Source organism: Daktulosphaira vitifoliae, unplaced genomic scaffold (genome assembly GCF_025091365.1).
Source record: "Daktulosphaira vitifoliae isolate Bord-2020 unplaced genomic scaffold, ASM2509136v1 Scaffold_2, whole genome shotgun sequence".
In the NCBI taxonomy this organism is placed as follows: Eukaryota; Metazoa; Arthropoda; class Insecta; order Hemiptera; family Phylloxeridae; genus Daktulosphaira; species Daktulosphaira vitifoliae.
In genome coordinates, this window is record NW_026099573.1 from 4,166,390 (window position 1) to 4,181,983 (window position 15,594).

Sequence of the window (15,594 nt, forward strand, 5' to 3'; positions counted from 1 at the left end):
AAATAACCGCATCGGAAGTAACAATAATGAAAAGTACGAAGAATTAGTGTATCATACAGCAGAACCTGAACTTCTAGCACCAAGTATCGAGGAGATTGAAATAATCATTAAATCACTAAAGAATAATAAATCTCCAGGGGATGATAACATAAATTCTGAACTACTAAAAATTGCAGGAAAAGATGTACTAATTAACCTACACCAAATTATAACGAATATATGGAACACCGAACAAATAGAGCAGGAATGGTCGTCATCAATTATTTGCCCAATTTTTAAGAAAGGGGACCCAACAAAAGTTGATAATTATCGAGGTATTTCGTTATTAGACACTGCGTATAAGGTGCTCTCAATAGCTATCTTACGAAGGATAGAAGCATTCGCTTTTGACATAGTAGGAAAATATCAATGCGGCTTCACAAAAGGAAGATCCACCAGTGACCATATCTTTACGCTCAGACAAACAATGGAAAAGTATTATGAGTTTGACAAAGACTTACACATGATATTTATAGATTTTAAACAAGCGTACGATAGCATCGACAGAGAACAACTATGGATAGCATTACAGAATTTTGGGTTGCCCAAAAAACTTGTAAATCTAGTTAAAAGCTGCAATTCTAATGCTACATGCAAAGTGCGTTTCTTGGGAAGGGAGTCAGGGGACTTCGAAGTCAAGTCTGGTTTAAGACAAGGGGATGCGCTATCCCCGATTCTATTCAATATAGCATTGGAAAGAATAGTGAGAGATATGAATGAAACCCGAGAAATGGATTTAAATGGTAAGGGAACATTGCTAGCATATGCTGACGACATTGTCATTCTTGGAGACTCTCAAGTCGAAGTAGAAGAAAGTACAAATAAATTAATTAAGTCTAGTAAAAGAATGGGCCTCAATATAAATGAGAGCAAGACAAAATATATGATCATGAGCAGGCGTCCAAGAATTTTACAGAATCTCTCCGTAGATGAATATACATTTGAGCAAGTAGAAGACTTTAAATACTTGGGGGTTAATTTGAATAATAGGAATGATATGCATAACGAAATAAGGTTGAGGCTGAATGCGGCAAATCGAGGATATTATGCAATGAGCAAAATATTCAGTTCTAAACTTCTCTCCAGAGAAACTAAGAGAAAGCTATATATTTCCTACTTACGGCCCATAGTAATGTATGGTTGTGAAACGTGGTCAACAACTAAAGGGGACGAGACAAAGCTACTAACATTTGAGCGAAAGGTTCTTAGAAGAATATATGGTCCCATATATAATACGGAAACAGGTCAATATGAAAGGAGAACTAATGCAGATATTGAAAGAATCTTTAACGGACCAAATATCCAAAAATATCTTGTATCAAAAAGATTGGAATGGGCCGGACACATATGGCGAGATAAGGACAGTCTAATGAGACAAGTTTTGGTATCTAAACTAAATAAAACACGCCCCAGAGGAAGACCACGTCAGCGTTGGCTGGATCGGATAAAGAAAGATTTAATTCAAGTAGATGAAACGGCAAGAATTGAGGATGCAGACAATAGAGACCGATGGAGGGGTTTGATAGAAGCAGCGAAAGGCCTTAAGTCCACATAAGTTAAAATAATTAAATAGTTGAGTTGCTCATTTACTAGTTTATCTGAGTTAATTGTTTATTGTAATGAAATTCGTCGTTTGTTATATTATTATTACAATTTGATGTAATCGACCACTGGTCATTGCACGATTGAAATTAACTATGTCCTTTGGTTAATGAACTCTAATGTTTGTCCATTTGTTTATGAACTCATAATTTGATAACAATTGTTTTTTTTCATATATTTGATTCAACCACTTCTCTTGAACAATTTTATTACTTATCCCCATCTTAATTTTGTTAACGTTCATAGCAATTATACTTGTGTTTTGTCCAATACCTGCTAATGTCTTACTTTACTTTGTTAATATAATTGTACAAAATAATTGAATTTAAGTTTGTATTAAACATTACTCTTGTACTTTGCTCATTGCAATAAATTTACTGATTTCACTGAATCATGTCGCACTGAATATTCACATTTCCCTTTCCCTCTTGAGCACATATACAGTCCACTATCACAAATCATATATTATAAATAACTAACTGAACACATATTACAGGTAAGGTAGTTAGAGCATTGGAATTAATTGGCTCACTCATGGTACAAATTTTATTTACTTTTACTCTCATAATACTTGATGTTATAATTTTTATTTAGCTTTATTGTTCCAATTCCTCCCTATCCCTCCACTCCACGCACCTTCCTATACAAATAAATCAGATAGTCATACTTAGAAAATCAACTGACTAATCGGCTTTTCTCTTGTCGCCTTCGTAAGAATAGGGGTTCGTTTACTGTTCAGTCCTGTTCTTAACAACAACCGATTGTCATATTGATAGCTGGACGGCTGATATCGAGAGAGACACAGGTGAGCGCCAGCCTAGAGCAAAAGGCGGTGCGTGTCAACTTTGATGTNTATTTTTTTTATTAACTTTAATGTCTGTTTTCACCATGAAGATAAAATAAAGTCCGAAATTTTTTTTTACCATAATAAAGTATATTACATTAGCTTTAATTTAAGATATATATAAAAGTGTCAGACTTTCCGGAACACTTTCAAAATTTAAGTTGAAAAAGTTCTACTTTCTACATGCATTTTTTAGATTTGAAAACCCCTCTTATATAGGGAAATGGTTCGATTTAAAAAAACAGTATGTCAAATGAAAGATGTATATAAATACTACTCCCCGTGAAAAAATTGTACTGATCCATACATTTTTCAAAATGTTATAGCATGATAAAGTTAAAAATGTAAAATACAAAATCGAATATTTTCACACAAAAATAGCATTCGGTAGCCATTTTCACCGTGAAGATAAAATAAAGTCCCAAATTTTTTTTTTTTGCATAATAAAGAACATTACATTAGCTTTAATTTAAGATATATATAAAAGTGTCAGACCTTCCGGAACATTTTCAAAAGTTAAGTTGAAAAAGTTAATTTTTTGTGAAAAAGTTGTCATTTTAAATCCCCCCTTGTGGGCAGGTTAAGGGTTAAATTTATGAAAAAAATATACCAAATGAAAGGTAATGATATTATTCATCTATATAAAAAATAATTATATTGATATATTCATTTTTGAAAAAGTTATGACACTTTTAAGTAAAAAAAAATTTCGAAAATTAGCGATTTTTTAATTCGTAATTTTTTTGGAGGTTTCCCTCATTTTCGGGGAACGAGGGAATTTTTCTCAATTTTTGAGGGTAATGTCTTCGACTAGATACAATTTGTGATCTTTTGACGTATTGTTGAAAGCAGTCGGTCCAGTGAGAGCTGAAAAAAAGTGGCAACAGACATAAAAAAAAAAAACACATAGTAAAATTAATACCTTAGCTTTGCATCGAAGCTAAAAATTGTCAAATTAAATATAATAAAATAAAATGCAATACACATATTATTATTTTAGGCGTAGTAGAAAATAATAATAATAATAGCGATTATACTATTATAGCAACCGATAACGACGAATATTGTTAATTCTAAAAGTATATTACCAATTATAGTAATTATATTAATTATATATACAGGGTTTACAATAAGTCAGGAAACGGGTTTCTATTGTTCTCATTGTTTGTAACAATGAGAACAATAGAAACCCGTTTCCTGTCTTACTGAACACCCTGTATAATTAAAATAATATACTAATATTAAGGAGATGCTTTTCTAAGCATCTGGTAGGCAATGATAAAATACTATTTAAAAAATAAAAAAGCAAACGCCTATGAACGTTATAATATAGCGGTACCTTTGATGTTAGAAATATGCTTACCTAAGCGTCTGGTAACCAATGATAAAATTCTTAGAAATTATAATGCCATAACGACAGACGTTGACATTGTTCTCATAAAATGCTGACGCCTATGAGCGTTATTATATAGTAATACATTTGATGTCGGAAATATGCTTACCTAAGCGTCTGGTAGGCAATAATAACATTCATAGAAAACGTTGTTAGTTTAGGTTGGATTCATCCCCACCCATTATAGGTTAGTTTATGTTATGTTTCATTACCCCCTCCCTCTATAGCGTTAATATTAAGTAATTGAATTCACTATTTCAATGTAATGTGTACGTTTATTAATGAACATTATCAGTTAACATGAGGTTTACCTTATCCTCCAGTAGATGGCATCGTAGGAGGAGAACAACAATTTTCGAATGGCTACCTCCCCCTCCGCTGATATGTAGTTATAGTGCGCATGCGCACTTTAAACCGCCATTTTGATTGACCTTAACACACCTACCTATGTCACCTATAACCCCCACCATCGTGAGACCACTCCTCCTTACACCATCTATGATAAGACCACACCTCCCCTTAATCCATCATTGATAAAATCACGCCTTCTCCTTACCCCCACTCTCTAAAAACCACTCCTCCCTCAAAAATCACTCAAACGTATTTTATAAAAGAAAATATAGGTACCGATTTATTTGTTCAACTATTATTTCTTTAAAAAAAAGTGTTACCAGTAGTTAATGCTTAATATATTATTGATGGTTTTAAAAATTTCATAATTTATTATGAAGGTCTTTAAATAATTACCATTTTAAGGTAGTTAGAAATATAGAAAACGTAGAATTATCTACATTATAAAATTGATAAAGAGTTTAATATCCTGCTCTTTTTGAACATTTTTAAATTTTCGATATTTATCACTTAATCGGCCACTCATTTTATTATGGTACCCGATATTTAAGCTCCAACGACGACGAAAAACGAACACATGCTAAAAATTACCGGTACAATCTGTTTGTTATTTCGTTGAATAAATGGTATTAATAAATATTATCACTATTTTTCTACGAAATTCGTCGATTAAAAAAACTTGCCTTGTCTAATCGCGTATCTCGGAGTGTCTATGCATATGCGTGTTGAGTGAAAAATATACATGGGATATTTAGTAAACCAATTGATCAATATAATCTATATAAATTATATAAATTTAATACAATATTTCGACGTTTACCTTTATAATGTTTGAAATTGTATTTCAAACGTATTAATTCTGTTCAAATAGCAGGTTTTTCTAATTAATAATTCAATTAATTTGTTTTTTGATACATGCAATTGTATTGTATGTATGTATCACACAAAGAATATACAAATTTAAAAAATATAATCACAAGAACTAATTATTATTTTAAATGAAATTGCCAAGTAATATTCTACTTTTTTTTTTAAAGTGCGACCAGTGGCGGGAAGTTACATCATCTAAGAAAATTTTCTCAATGACCTTTTTTTATTTTTTTACTCATCAATATTTTTCCAAGTCTGGTATTTTTGTGCGAGGCACAGGGCCTGTATCCTGCTTGCCCCCCCAAAGACGGCCCTGTCGCTTGACTCGGTCACTAGGTCACTGTCCAGCGTTCCGTTGGGCAGTGGGTAAATAGTAAGCCCTCTGGTTTGGCTAAAACCTTTACATGATTTAACAATTTATCTTAATTGATAAAAGTAATTAAAAGACAATTTAATTGTTATAGATACTATTGGATTAATTTCGCTCAATGTGTACTTTTTCATTATTTCTATGATTGCACTCTACTTATAATTAACTTAAAATGAAATATAAGATATAAAAAGTGTACATTTGTCAAATAACAAATGTTTAATAGTGTATTCCAAGTTTTAAACATAACATAAACACATCACAACATTTGCTTTAAATTAGATGAATGATAACTTAATTATTTGTTTAATTTAGTATAGCACATCATTATTGTTTAGACGTATCGATATAAATTAGATATATAAGGATATATTTCAATAAATAGGTTTTTGTCGTTAATGACTTTTACATTTTTGATAAAAATAAGTTTTTTAATTACATTTAATACCTTTATGTGATAGATAAATGACTATTTTTAGTCTATCTTTTTACAAATTATAGATTTTACCAAGTCGCGGGAAACACAAGAGTGCCTAGCACAATAAAGTAGACGTGACTATTTTACAAGTTCACGAAATGGCGTCGTGCCCTTTATTTGAAATGAAACAAAAAAAAAAGAAAAAAAATCTAAAAAGTATATTTTTGCAAATCTCAAAGTACGTAAGAAAATGTCAATGCTTGCGGTGAGGTCGAAAACACACTGTAGTATGGCCGGAAACAAATATCGTATGCTGGTATCAAGAAGATGACTACGCGTATTATTGCGGCGGTTATTCGACGCTCGGCCTTTATTGAACTTTACACCACGACAATAACGTGTGTGTGTGACTGTCCGATTTACAGTGAAGTGATGGCTGAGAAGTACCTTACACGACTGCGGGCTGTCAAATGGGTGACAACGCAGTGGCTGTGTCACTTATTAAGGCACACTGTGCGATAGGAGCGCCATTTTCCCTACGCCGGAAATTTCTAAATTTGTTCATCAAATTGTTTGTTTTTGCAATTAAAAATATATGAAATAATTACATAATATTAAAAGATCAATTACTGTTATTTAATCTTACAATAGATTTTTATTTTTTTTCATTAGAATTCGAAAAATTCTTTTTCAGCAGCCTTAAGCCTAATATCAAACTTTAGAAGCTTTATTTGATTTTTTAATGAAAGATTTTCTTATTCATTTTAGCTGCTTATATGAATAATTTTAAAAGAACTTTGTACTTACCTGCTTATAAGGTTCAACCACTTTCATAAACTATTTAATATAATTTTCATCAAATTCACTTCACGTAATACAGAACTTTTTTTAAGTATTCATTACTTAAATACATTTTTTTATAATACATTTATTAAAAATGCATTCTATGAACAGCTATGTTGTACATGCCAAAAATGTGTTATTTAGCTAAAAGAATAACTTCAAATGCTTCTCGTCTATATTCTTATAACTTTCCGGAAAGAAAACAAACAAGCTTAAATACTTTTTCAAATGTAGATAAATCTATCTGAGATAAGTATGAATATTTCATTATATAATTAAACACAACATTCAAAAATAAATCTCTATATTTTCCATAATAATATTAGAAATAAAAGTAATTTCAAAATGTTTCAATCGAAGCTTAAAAAAAATGCATTACGCAGTTATCCATCAATAAAAAAAAAAAAGGAAACAATACATATAATATAAACGTTTTAGTAACATTTAATAGCAATTCTTATGCTTCAGCTAGATCTGTAGCTAAAGAAATCAATATAGGTAGTACATCAATCTTGCAAATATTGAGAACAAATTCATATCATCCATATAGTACATAGCGTGCAAGGTTTGCATTTTGGTAGAAGACTATATTTTATATCAAAATATTGACTTAATTTTCAAAATGATGACTGTAATAATTTTTCTAAATTTTGTGGACCAATGAAAATCGTTTTGATAATAATGGAATTGTTAAGAACCCCTGAATATTATTTTGTAATTGCGTAGAGTATAGAATACATGGTCGTCAAACACAAGAATGTGCTAACCATGGGCAAAGGACTCCCACTGTAGGTCACCTACAGTCAGTCGTGGTTTAGTATGTGCTTATTACACTCATGTGTTATTCTACCTCATTCTATGTCATTCTATTTCATTATTCTATTCATTTGTATTAATATTAAGAATTAATATTGTTTTGTATTATTTACTGTTCAATTACATTATATATTATACATTTTTATTGAAAAGTGAGTGTTTTGGTTTTTTTTATTATCCTTTAACAGGTAAGGCTGTGTCACCTTTGACCGGAGCATGTTTTAATATACAACAAATTTGTAAATATTATTATAAAATGGTTATCATACCTCATTACCTTATCACTATCGTCTACATTACCGGCCTATTAGGTTTATATCAGTGCGTTAAATTTCAGTAAGTTCTTATCTTCTGTTCAGCTGAGTTTCACTCCTCGTTCAATCACGTAATTTTTTTTTTACTTTTTATTGCGCAATTATTTTCTATGTTATTTGAATTTATTTATTTATTTATTTATTCATGTAAAGTATGGATACTCTTTTAACTAACATCGAGGACATAACAAAAAACTTTACCGACAATTGGATGAAGATGGTATATCTGATGCTGATGATTCATCGAGTGAAACAGAAGATTTTATCTTAGAAAATGACAACGATATCTCAGATATTTTTCAACTATCGTCCGACGAAGAGAATAATGAAAAAATAGAACCGGATCGTGACCTATTAATGTCATTGAAATTCGAGCACTTATTGGGCTTTATTTAAAGGCAGGAATATATCGTAGAGTATCCATGATCGAATTGTTCTCAATCAAAAACGGCATCTCTTTTTTTCGCGCGGTCATGTCATTCAATCGATTTAAATTTTTGACATATTGTTTGGGGTTTGACAGCAAATCAACAAGAAACGAGAGACTAGTGTTGGATAAATTTGCTGCGTTTCGAGAGATATGGGATTTATTCAATATCCAATGTAAAAATAACTACACCCATCGGAATATGTTACAGTGGACGAAACTCTATTGTAGATTTGAGGACGATGTACTTTTAAAATGTACTTACCAGTAAAACCTGACAAGTATGGTCTCAAAATTATTTCTCTCTGCGATGCCAAAACTTTTTATTTTTATGGAGGTATCACCTACATTGGTAAAGAATCACTCGTTCGAAATGATCTTCTTTTACCAATTCAATATGTTTTAAAACTTGTTGAACCAATCATGGGAACTAACAGGAATGTCACGACAGACAACTGGTTTATTTGTCTCGAATTAGCAGAAAACTTACTAGTTAAAAAACTCACATTAGTAGGTACACTAAGGAAAAATAAACTTTTTTGCAAAAAATTATAATTATTAAAAAATGTAAAAAATTTTTGTTTATTTTTAAATTGACTTTTCATGCATAAAAATAAATTTTTATTTATGAACAAACATTTGTAAATTAAAAAAAGGTATTAAATAATGATAAAAGTGAATAAAAATCTATTTGGTCACCCGTGACCCACCTTGTCCTTAGTAGTAAGATCTTAGCCTTGCCTGTAAAGGATTAAGTTTAATTCCTTTACCACGTGGGCCCGCATAACAGATTGTTAAAACTATGTTTAATTGATTGTTGTTAAATTGATAAAACTATTAAACTACAATTGAAACTACATTTACTTACATTAACTTGCAATTTTATGTTTAATAAAAATAGCCATATGAAGTATTCTTTTCGTATACATCTTTGTATAATAGACTCTGAGTTTCTGGAATTTTTTTGTTGAGTTCAAACGTTACTCCATCGCCTAGACTACAAATAATGATAAATAAATGTTATTGAACGTTACTTAATAATTAGTCGTGATTTATTTATTTTTTTCATTCATTGAAATTAAATTTTCTTTGTAGATAGTGGATAAGAATACTATAAGTATTCTATATAAGTCAGTCGTAAAAGGCGACTAATGAGATTGCGATCAGGTCGAGAGCCGGCTTAAAATATAAGGCGTCCTAAACAAAACTTAGTCGGATATTGTTCTATCTGGAATATATGCGGGGACAACAGGTAAGTTGAATTAAAGTAGTTAAAAACGGAGAAGTTTGCCAACCTGTTCAACAAACAGAAAAGTATTTGGAATTAAGGCGAGGAAAAAGAATTCATTGAAATTAAATGTTAACAACTATTATAAATACTGAATAATAAATATATTAATTTAAACAATATTTTCGCTCTGGAAAAAGAAAACAAATAAATAAATGTAATATATTAAACTGCAGAATATCGTAGAGTGTATGAATATTATGAAGAATAAAAAAGTTGAATAACACAGTTTTATTTTTGAGAGTAAATGACAGATTTTAAGTTAATTAAAAAAAGGGCCTTAATGTTTTTAAAAAGTAAAAAGTAGGAGAAAAATTGGGGGATAAAAATTGTGACAAAATCAAAGATAACAAAATGTAATTATAAAATTTCTATTAGGATTTAATTTTTAAAAGAATTTTTAATTGACACAATTAAAAGTTTAAAGGTAAGGCTTGAAAGGTTACAAATATAAAACAAGTCTAATTAATTGGTTTGTAACTTTCATGGCGCATTGAAAAATTAACAAGAAAAGGGCGCCAACCTACTGGGAGAGACAATGTATTGTCGGACCACAGGAGGATTTTAAAGAGAAATTGAATTTTGTATATTATAACAATTAAAAAAATATATAAAATTAATAAATGTTATAGTTGATGTTCGTTGAGTCGTTGATAGTAGATGTACACCAAAACCTCGTGACAGTTGTCACATAACCATATAGATCAGGGATGACCTTATAAAAGGTCGTTGCCCGTACCTTATAAACTAGGGGAGTTGATTTTTGAAAGGAAAATAAAATACACGAGTCCATTGAAGATGGAACACGCAAAAAAAGAAAAATATGATGGTTATGTTAAATTAAGGGAAATTTATTAAGTAAAAAAAAAAGTCTGGCTCAAAACATTAAATACTAACTATACATTACCAGCCCCGAAGGACTAAAGAATATGAGGCAGGCTCAAACGACGCCAATAAAAAAAAATCACATTATATAACCAATAGCGGGCACTCGCAACAAAAAATATATATAATGTTAAAATATGTTGCAGCGCACACAACAACAAAAAACTTACGCTACGGACGGGAAATACTGCGACCATTTGTGAATATGGCTATTCCCCGACAAAACTTCCGGCGGTCCGTTGGCGACAACACGGCTAGCTTTTAGAGTGGGGTCAACAAATTTTAATACTCAGTACCGGAAATTATCAAGAAAAAGTTGAATTATCACATATCATAATGCGACAATGTAGGTGGTGAGCAGTGCAAATGACGTTCAAGATAGGAAAGGAACGGGGTGAATGTACACACAAATGCCGTCCATGAACCGGTCAGAAGTAGTACACAGCTGACTATCTCACACGCGCACAAACAAATCACAAATAATATCTATATATACAAATAGACAAAAAAAATAAACAGATACTTTTTGTCACGTTACAGGCTGACCATTTAAAATGTCTAGTACTTAGAAGAAGTTTATAGAAAGAACGGATTAAATCTTAAAAAAAAAAATAGATATACTTGATGGTACAAACAAATTAGAAAAATAAGTGACAGTCTGTTTTTTCATTACACAAAATAATTACATGATTAGGAATTCAATAAAAAGAACCAATTTTTAAGGAATTTATAACAAAGATGAGAATTGATTTTAAAAACAAGATTGCCAATCCAAGAAAATAACATAAGAAGCATTAAAGCTGATATATGTATTGAAAAGCACACATATAGAAGATAAGTATGATACATTAATATGTTAAAAATATATTATATAACCACTTTTCTCCTAACACATTACTGCTGCGGTCGGTATTTTGCCGCACTCGCGGGATGTTATAATGCTAAGAAAAGAAAACACAACACTTTGATGGTTCGAAAATAAACGTTGGAATATTTTATTGGTGTTTCGAACAAAACTGTTATTGCCCTGGGAGGCGTAATATCAGAAAGACTACAGTAAGACTAAAGATGATAAATATATATATATATATATATATACATATACAAAAGGCACAAAATGTTCGGCACTGTGGAGTTGACGGCGAGCGATCAAATCGGTACGGTGTCACGGAGATGACTTAACGTATATTTTGCGGCGGGTCGTCGATGGACGTGCGGCACTTGCTGGACTTTGTACCGTGGCGTATCGCACGCGGTATTAGTCAGTCAAACTACCATATGCACGTAGTAGGGCGACGGCTGATAAAGGTGTCATGGGTCGCGGGGCTCCGTGTATCGAGAACGCCGCGGAACCGTGTCACATCATATAAAAAAATTAAAGCTTATGGTTAATTAGAGAAGCAAAAAAATATTAATTGAATAAAACTCAAATAAAATTGGTGAGAAAATATTTTAATTAATTTAATAGTATCTCAAAAACTAAATACATTTATTATATATCGTAATGTTTGAATTACAACGTTAATAAATTTAGAGTCAGTCATTTTTAATAGTGAAGTTAGCTCAGAATATAGTTCTAATGAAACCGTTTTACAAAATGTACGTTCTACAAATTTTATCTTGGAAAAAATAGGTACAAATGTACGTGAATACACAAATAAGGATACCAGTTAAAGGTCAATACCTTAAAAGTTTCGCATCAAAATCTAGGTATATTAATAATCACCTGGTAAATAAAGGAATAAACCATAACAATATGTTTTTACCAAAAACTTCTTGTATATTTCGATAAAAACCTAAATTAAATCCATTTTTATCATAACTTTCCATAAATTTTGGAGGACGAAATGATTCTAAATGAAAATAAATTATACTTTAAAGATTCGACACAGAAATTTGTATATTTTAAAGACTTACCTAATGTTGTACAGTTTTTGGATAATAAATAAATATGATAGACAAGCATTGAAAACAAAGTGACTGATAAAAGTGATGCAATTGTAAACAAAAGAATAATGTGAATTTTATAAGGTTTTTCTTGGGTTTCCTTAAAAAACAAATTAAATTAAGTATGAAAACTATATAATTTTACTAAAAATGTTCAAAATATTACTAAATTAAGAGTTGTTTTCCAATATTTCAACACAAATGACAAAGATGTAGTTACAACAAATACATTCATCAACAAATTATATATTAAAAATAGTACAAAAAATTTGTAATTTGAATATGACACACAATTAATGACCCATGGACAGTGGTGATCCATTTTAATTACACATTTACCACACAAGCTACAGTGATGAGATCTATCAGGTTTTATTACTCTGCATTTTACACAAAATCTTACATCTAAAATTATAATTTTGATTTCTATTGTATTTAGATAAAAAATAAAATTAATTTAATTTACCATTAGAATTAGTAACAGTACTAATTGGTAAATCTTTTGCAAATTCTGTTAATACTCTTCTCTGTCCATCTAAATCATTATTATGCTTATTGAATTTTTCAAAAGTATCTTTCGGAAGTTTAAACTATTATTAGGGTTAATAAATAATAATACAGTATTTTTCATTAAGGGATATGTATATTTAGAAAATATTGGTAATTTTAATCATATAATTCAAAACTAACGAAGAAATAATTTGATTTTTCAATTGTATATTATAAATAAAATTAAAACTATATTCAAAATATTATTAATTTAAAAACTAAAAAATATTAAACTCCAAAGCCACAAAAAAATTATTGAAAAGTTGGGTATAGGTATTTCGGAAAAAATGTTACCATTATCAACACTAAACATATACTGACACCACGACTAGAAAAAACTTCCTTATATAACCCTAGTGACCTTATCACCTAGTGACGTCATCACTAAGTAATATTATCACATTTTGCCAGTTAACACAAGTGTAATAATGAATTTTTCATTGAAAAGATCCCAATTAATTAAATTGTTTTTATTTTTAAACATTTCTATTGCCTTCCTAATATTAAGTTCTTTGTAATTATTTACGGTTTTAATTAGTTTTATGGTTTTAATGGAGTGATTATGTGTCAATAAATGTTCAGCCACTGGAGATTTCTCAACATCTTGATTTTTAATATTTTAGGTATAAAGTGCTCTTAATACCTGACCCCTATATTTGTTTTCGTTTGTCCTACGTTACATTTATTACAACTTTCACATTGTATTTTATAAATGCCTGAGTTCCCCCTTCTTCTATCTTATCTTTAGGAATACCTAATAAATCTCTTAAACAATGGTAACATTGTTTCCGAAATACGATCCGTGACTTTTCAGTAATTTTTTGTGGCTTTTGAGTTTAATATTTTTAATATAGTTTTAATTTTATTTAATTAATTAGCCCTAAGTGATCAATTTTTATTATATATATTATACATCAATAATTGAGTTTATGTTTTCCTAAGTCACATCCATTTAAATAAACAAGTTTTAGTAAGGTTAGAACACCTGAAGAACTTAGATGAGGCATAACACGACTTATAATAATTAAATTATACATATTTCTTTACCAAATTTCTAATTTAATAACATTAATAATAAATAAATATATTTATTTTTTATATAGAAAACATGCTTATTTAATACAGACTTTTAAAACAAAGATAAGCAACGTAAATTCTCATTTATTACCTCGTATATTTTTAGATTTTCAATTTTTGCTTATGTATATATTAATTATATTGGGATTAACTCCCTCCCTTTGGTGTAGAGTTTGTTATATGCGTTCCATAGATTTTATTATATATTAATTTAAATTATATGTTATATATTATTTTATATTAAAATATACTTTTTCAGGCACTTCTCCTGGTTTTGTGAAAATTGTTTTTAAGTATGACCACATGAAAAATACAAGAATTATGTGATATATCAAAATATAGGACTTTTTCACCTCAGGAATTTTGATGTAACCTAAAAATAAAACAAATTTAAATCAAAATTTTTAAATAAAGCATCAATATTTACTTAAGTGATAAAAATCAATTGTATTTAATGCTTGAAAAATGTTATTTACTCCATCTAGATAGTTGGTTTAAGAGCTATCAAGATATACCATTATTAAAAAATATGAATCGTCGACTACAACTAATAGGATAGATGGCCAAGGGAAAAAATAATGGTTACTTATTATGAATGAGATCAATTTATTATCTGATTATTTAACTATTTTAGAAATAAAATAATTTATATAGGTATTCTTCAACTGTAATAATCTAATTATAATTGCTTACCAAGACATAAATGATGAATGTAGACATAATAAGACCAAGCAAGTAAACATAGAACAAATACCACTGGAATTTTTTTAATAATAATAAAAATACAATTTGGGATTTTGATTGACTCATTTTTAAACATGTTTGACTGAAAGATCATATTTTTTTTTTTAACTTTATCACCACTTTATTATATTTAATTTTGAGTAGATACCATGGAAAATAATAGTAAATAATTTCTCAATATGTTGTTGCATTTTTGTGTTACTGTGAAATGTTTTTATTAGCCAAATATTTATTTAAATAATCAAAGCAATATTTTTTTTTAATTTATAATTTTTTTTTTATAATTGAACAATGGAATTTTGAAATTTAAAGAATTAAATTTTTCCTAATATTTAATTTTACTTTGTTTTTTTTTTCTTGTTTGTTACCACTTATTCTCAGCTCTCATTGGACCGATTTCAACGATACGTCAAAAGATCACAAATCGAAACAGTTGAAGTCATTGACCTCAAAAATTGAAAATTTAAAAAATCAGTTTCTTTTAAATTTTTTTTACTATTTTCTTAAAACTACTATAACTTTTTTAAAAATTAATTTATCTTCTACGCGCAAATGCCTACCGTAGTTAAAAACCTGCTATTTTTGTGTTAAAATTTTGGATTTTATATTTTCAACTTTAGATTGCTATAACTTTTCAAAAAATGTATGTATCAACACACATTTTTTTTCTTAAATACATTCAACGCCGTAACTAGAATATTTTTTCGGGAGAAGGAGGTCCAAAATTCGTATGACAATTATAGTCTTTACTATATTTAGATTTTATCATTCATTTAAAAGTATGACTAAGTTTTAATTAAATAATCAAAATATGCGC

At 29.3% G+C, this 15,594-nt stretch overlaps 1 protein-coding gene across 1 annotated transcript; it reads right to left on the reverse strand.

The window, feature by feature from the left end:
• Window positions 1–9,076: 9,076 nt before the first annotated feature.
• Window positions 9,077–14,880, reverse strand: LOC126898818 (palmitoyltransferase ZDHHC15-like). Its single transcript, XM_050673209.1, has 7 exons — window positions 14,727–14,880; window positions 14,285–14,406; window positions 12,874–12,997; window positions 12,574–12,812; window positions 12,378–12,507; window positions 12,187–12,313; window positions 9,077–9,284 (listed from the first exon to the last, which is right to left on the reverse strand). Exons 1-7 carry the CDS (start codon window positions 14,869–14,871, stop codon window positions 9,176–9,178), a joined length of 996 nt encoding a protein of 331 aa, XP_050529166.1. The 5' UTR covers window positions 14,872–14,880; the 3' UTR covers window positions 9,077–9,175.
• Between the last annotated feature and the right edge of the window lie 714 nt (window positions 14,881–15,594).

Coding starts and splice junctions, on each gene's coding strand:
- LOC126898818 (XM_050673209.1), bottom strand. CDS start 14,871: ATGATCTTTCAGTCAAACATGTTTAAAAATGAGTCAATCAAAATCCCA. Junction 14,407..14,726: donor CATTCATCATTTATGTCTTG/GTAAGCAATTAT, acceptor TTTTATTTTTAG/GTTACATCAAAATTCCTGAG. Junction 12,508..12,573: donor GGAAAACAACTCTTAATTTA/GTAATATTTTGA, acceptor TTGTTTTTTAAG/GAAACCCAAGAAAAACCTTA.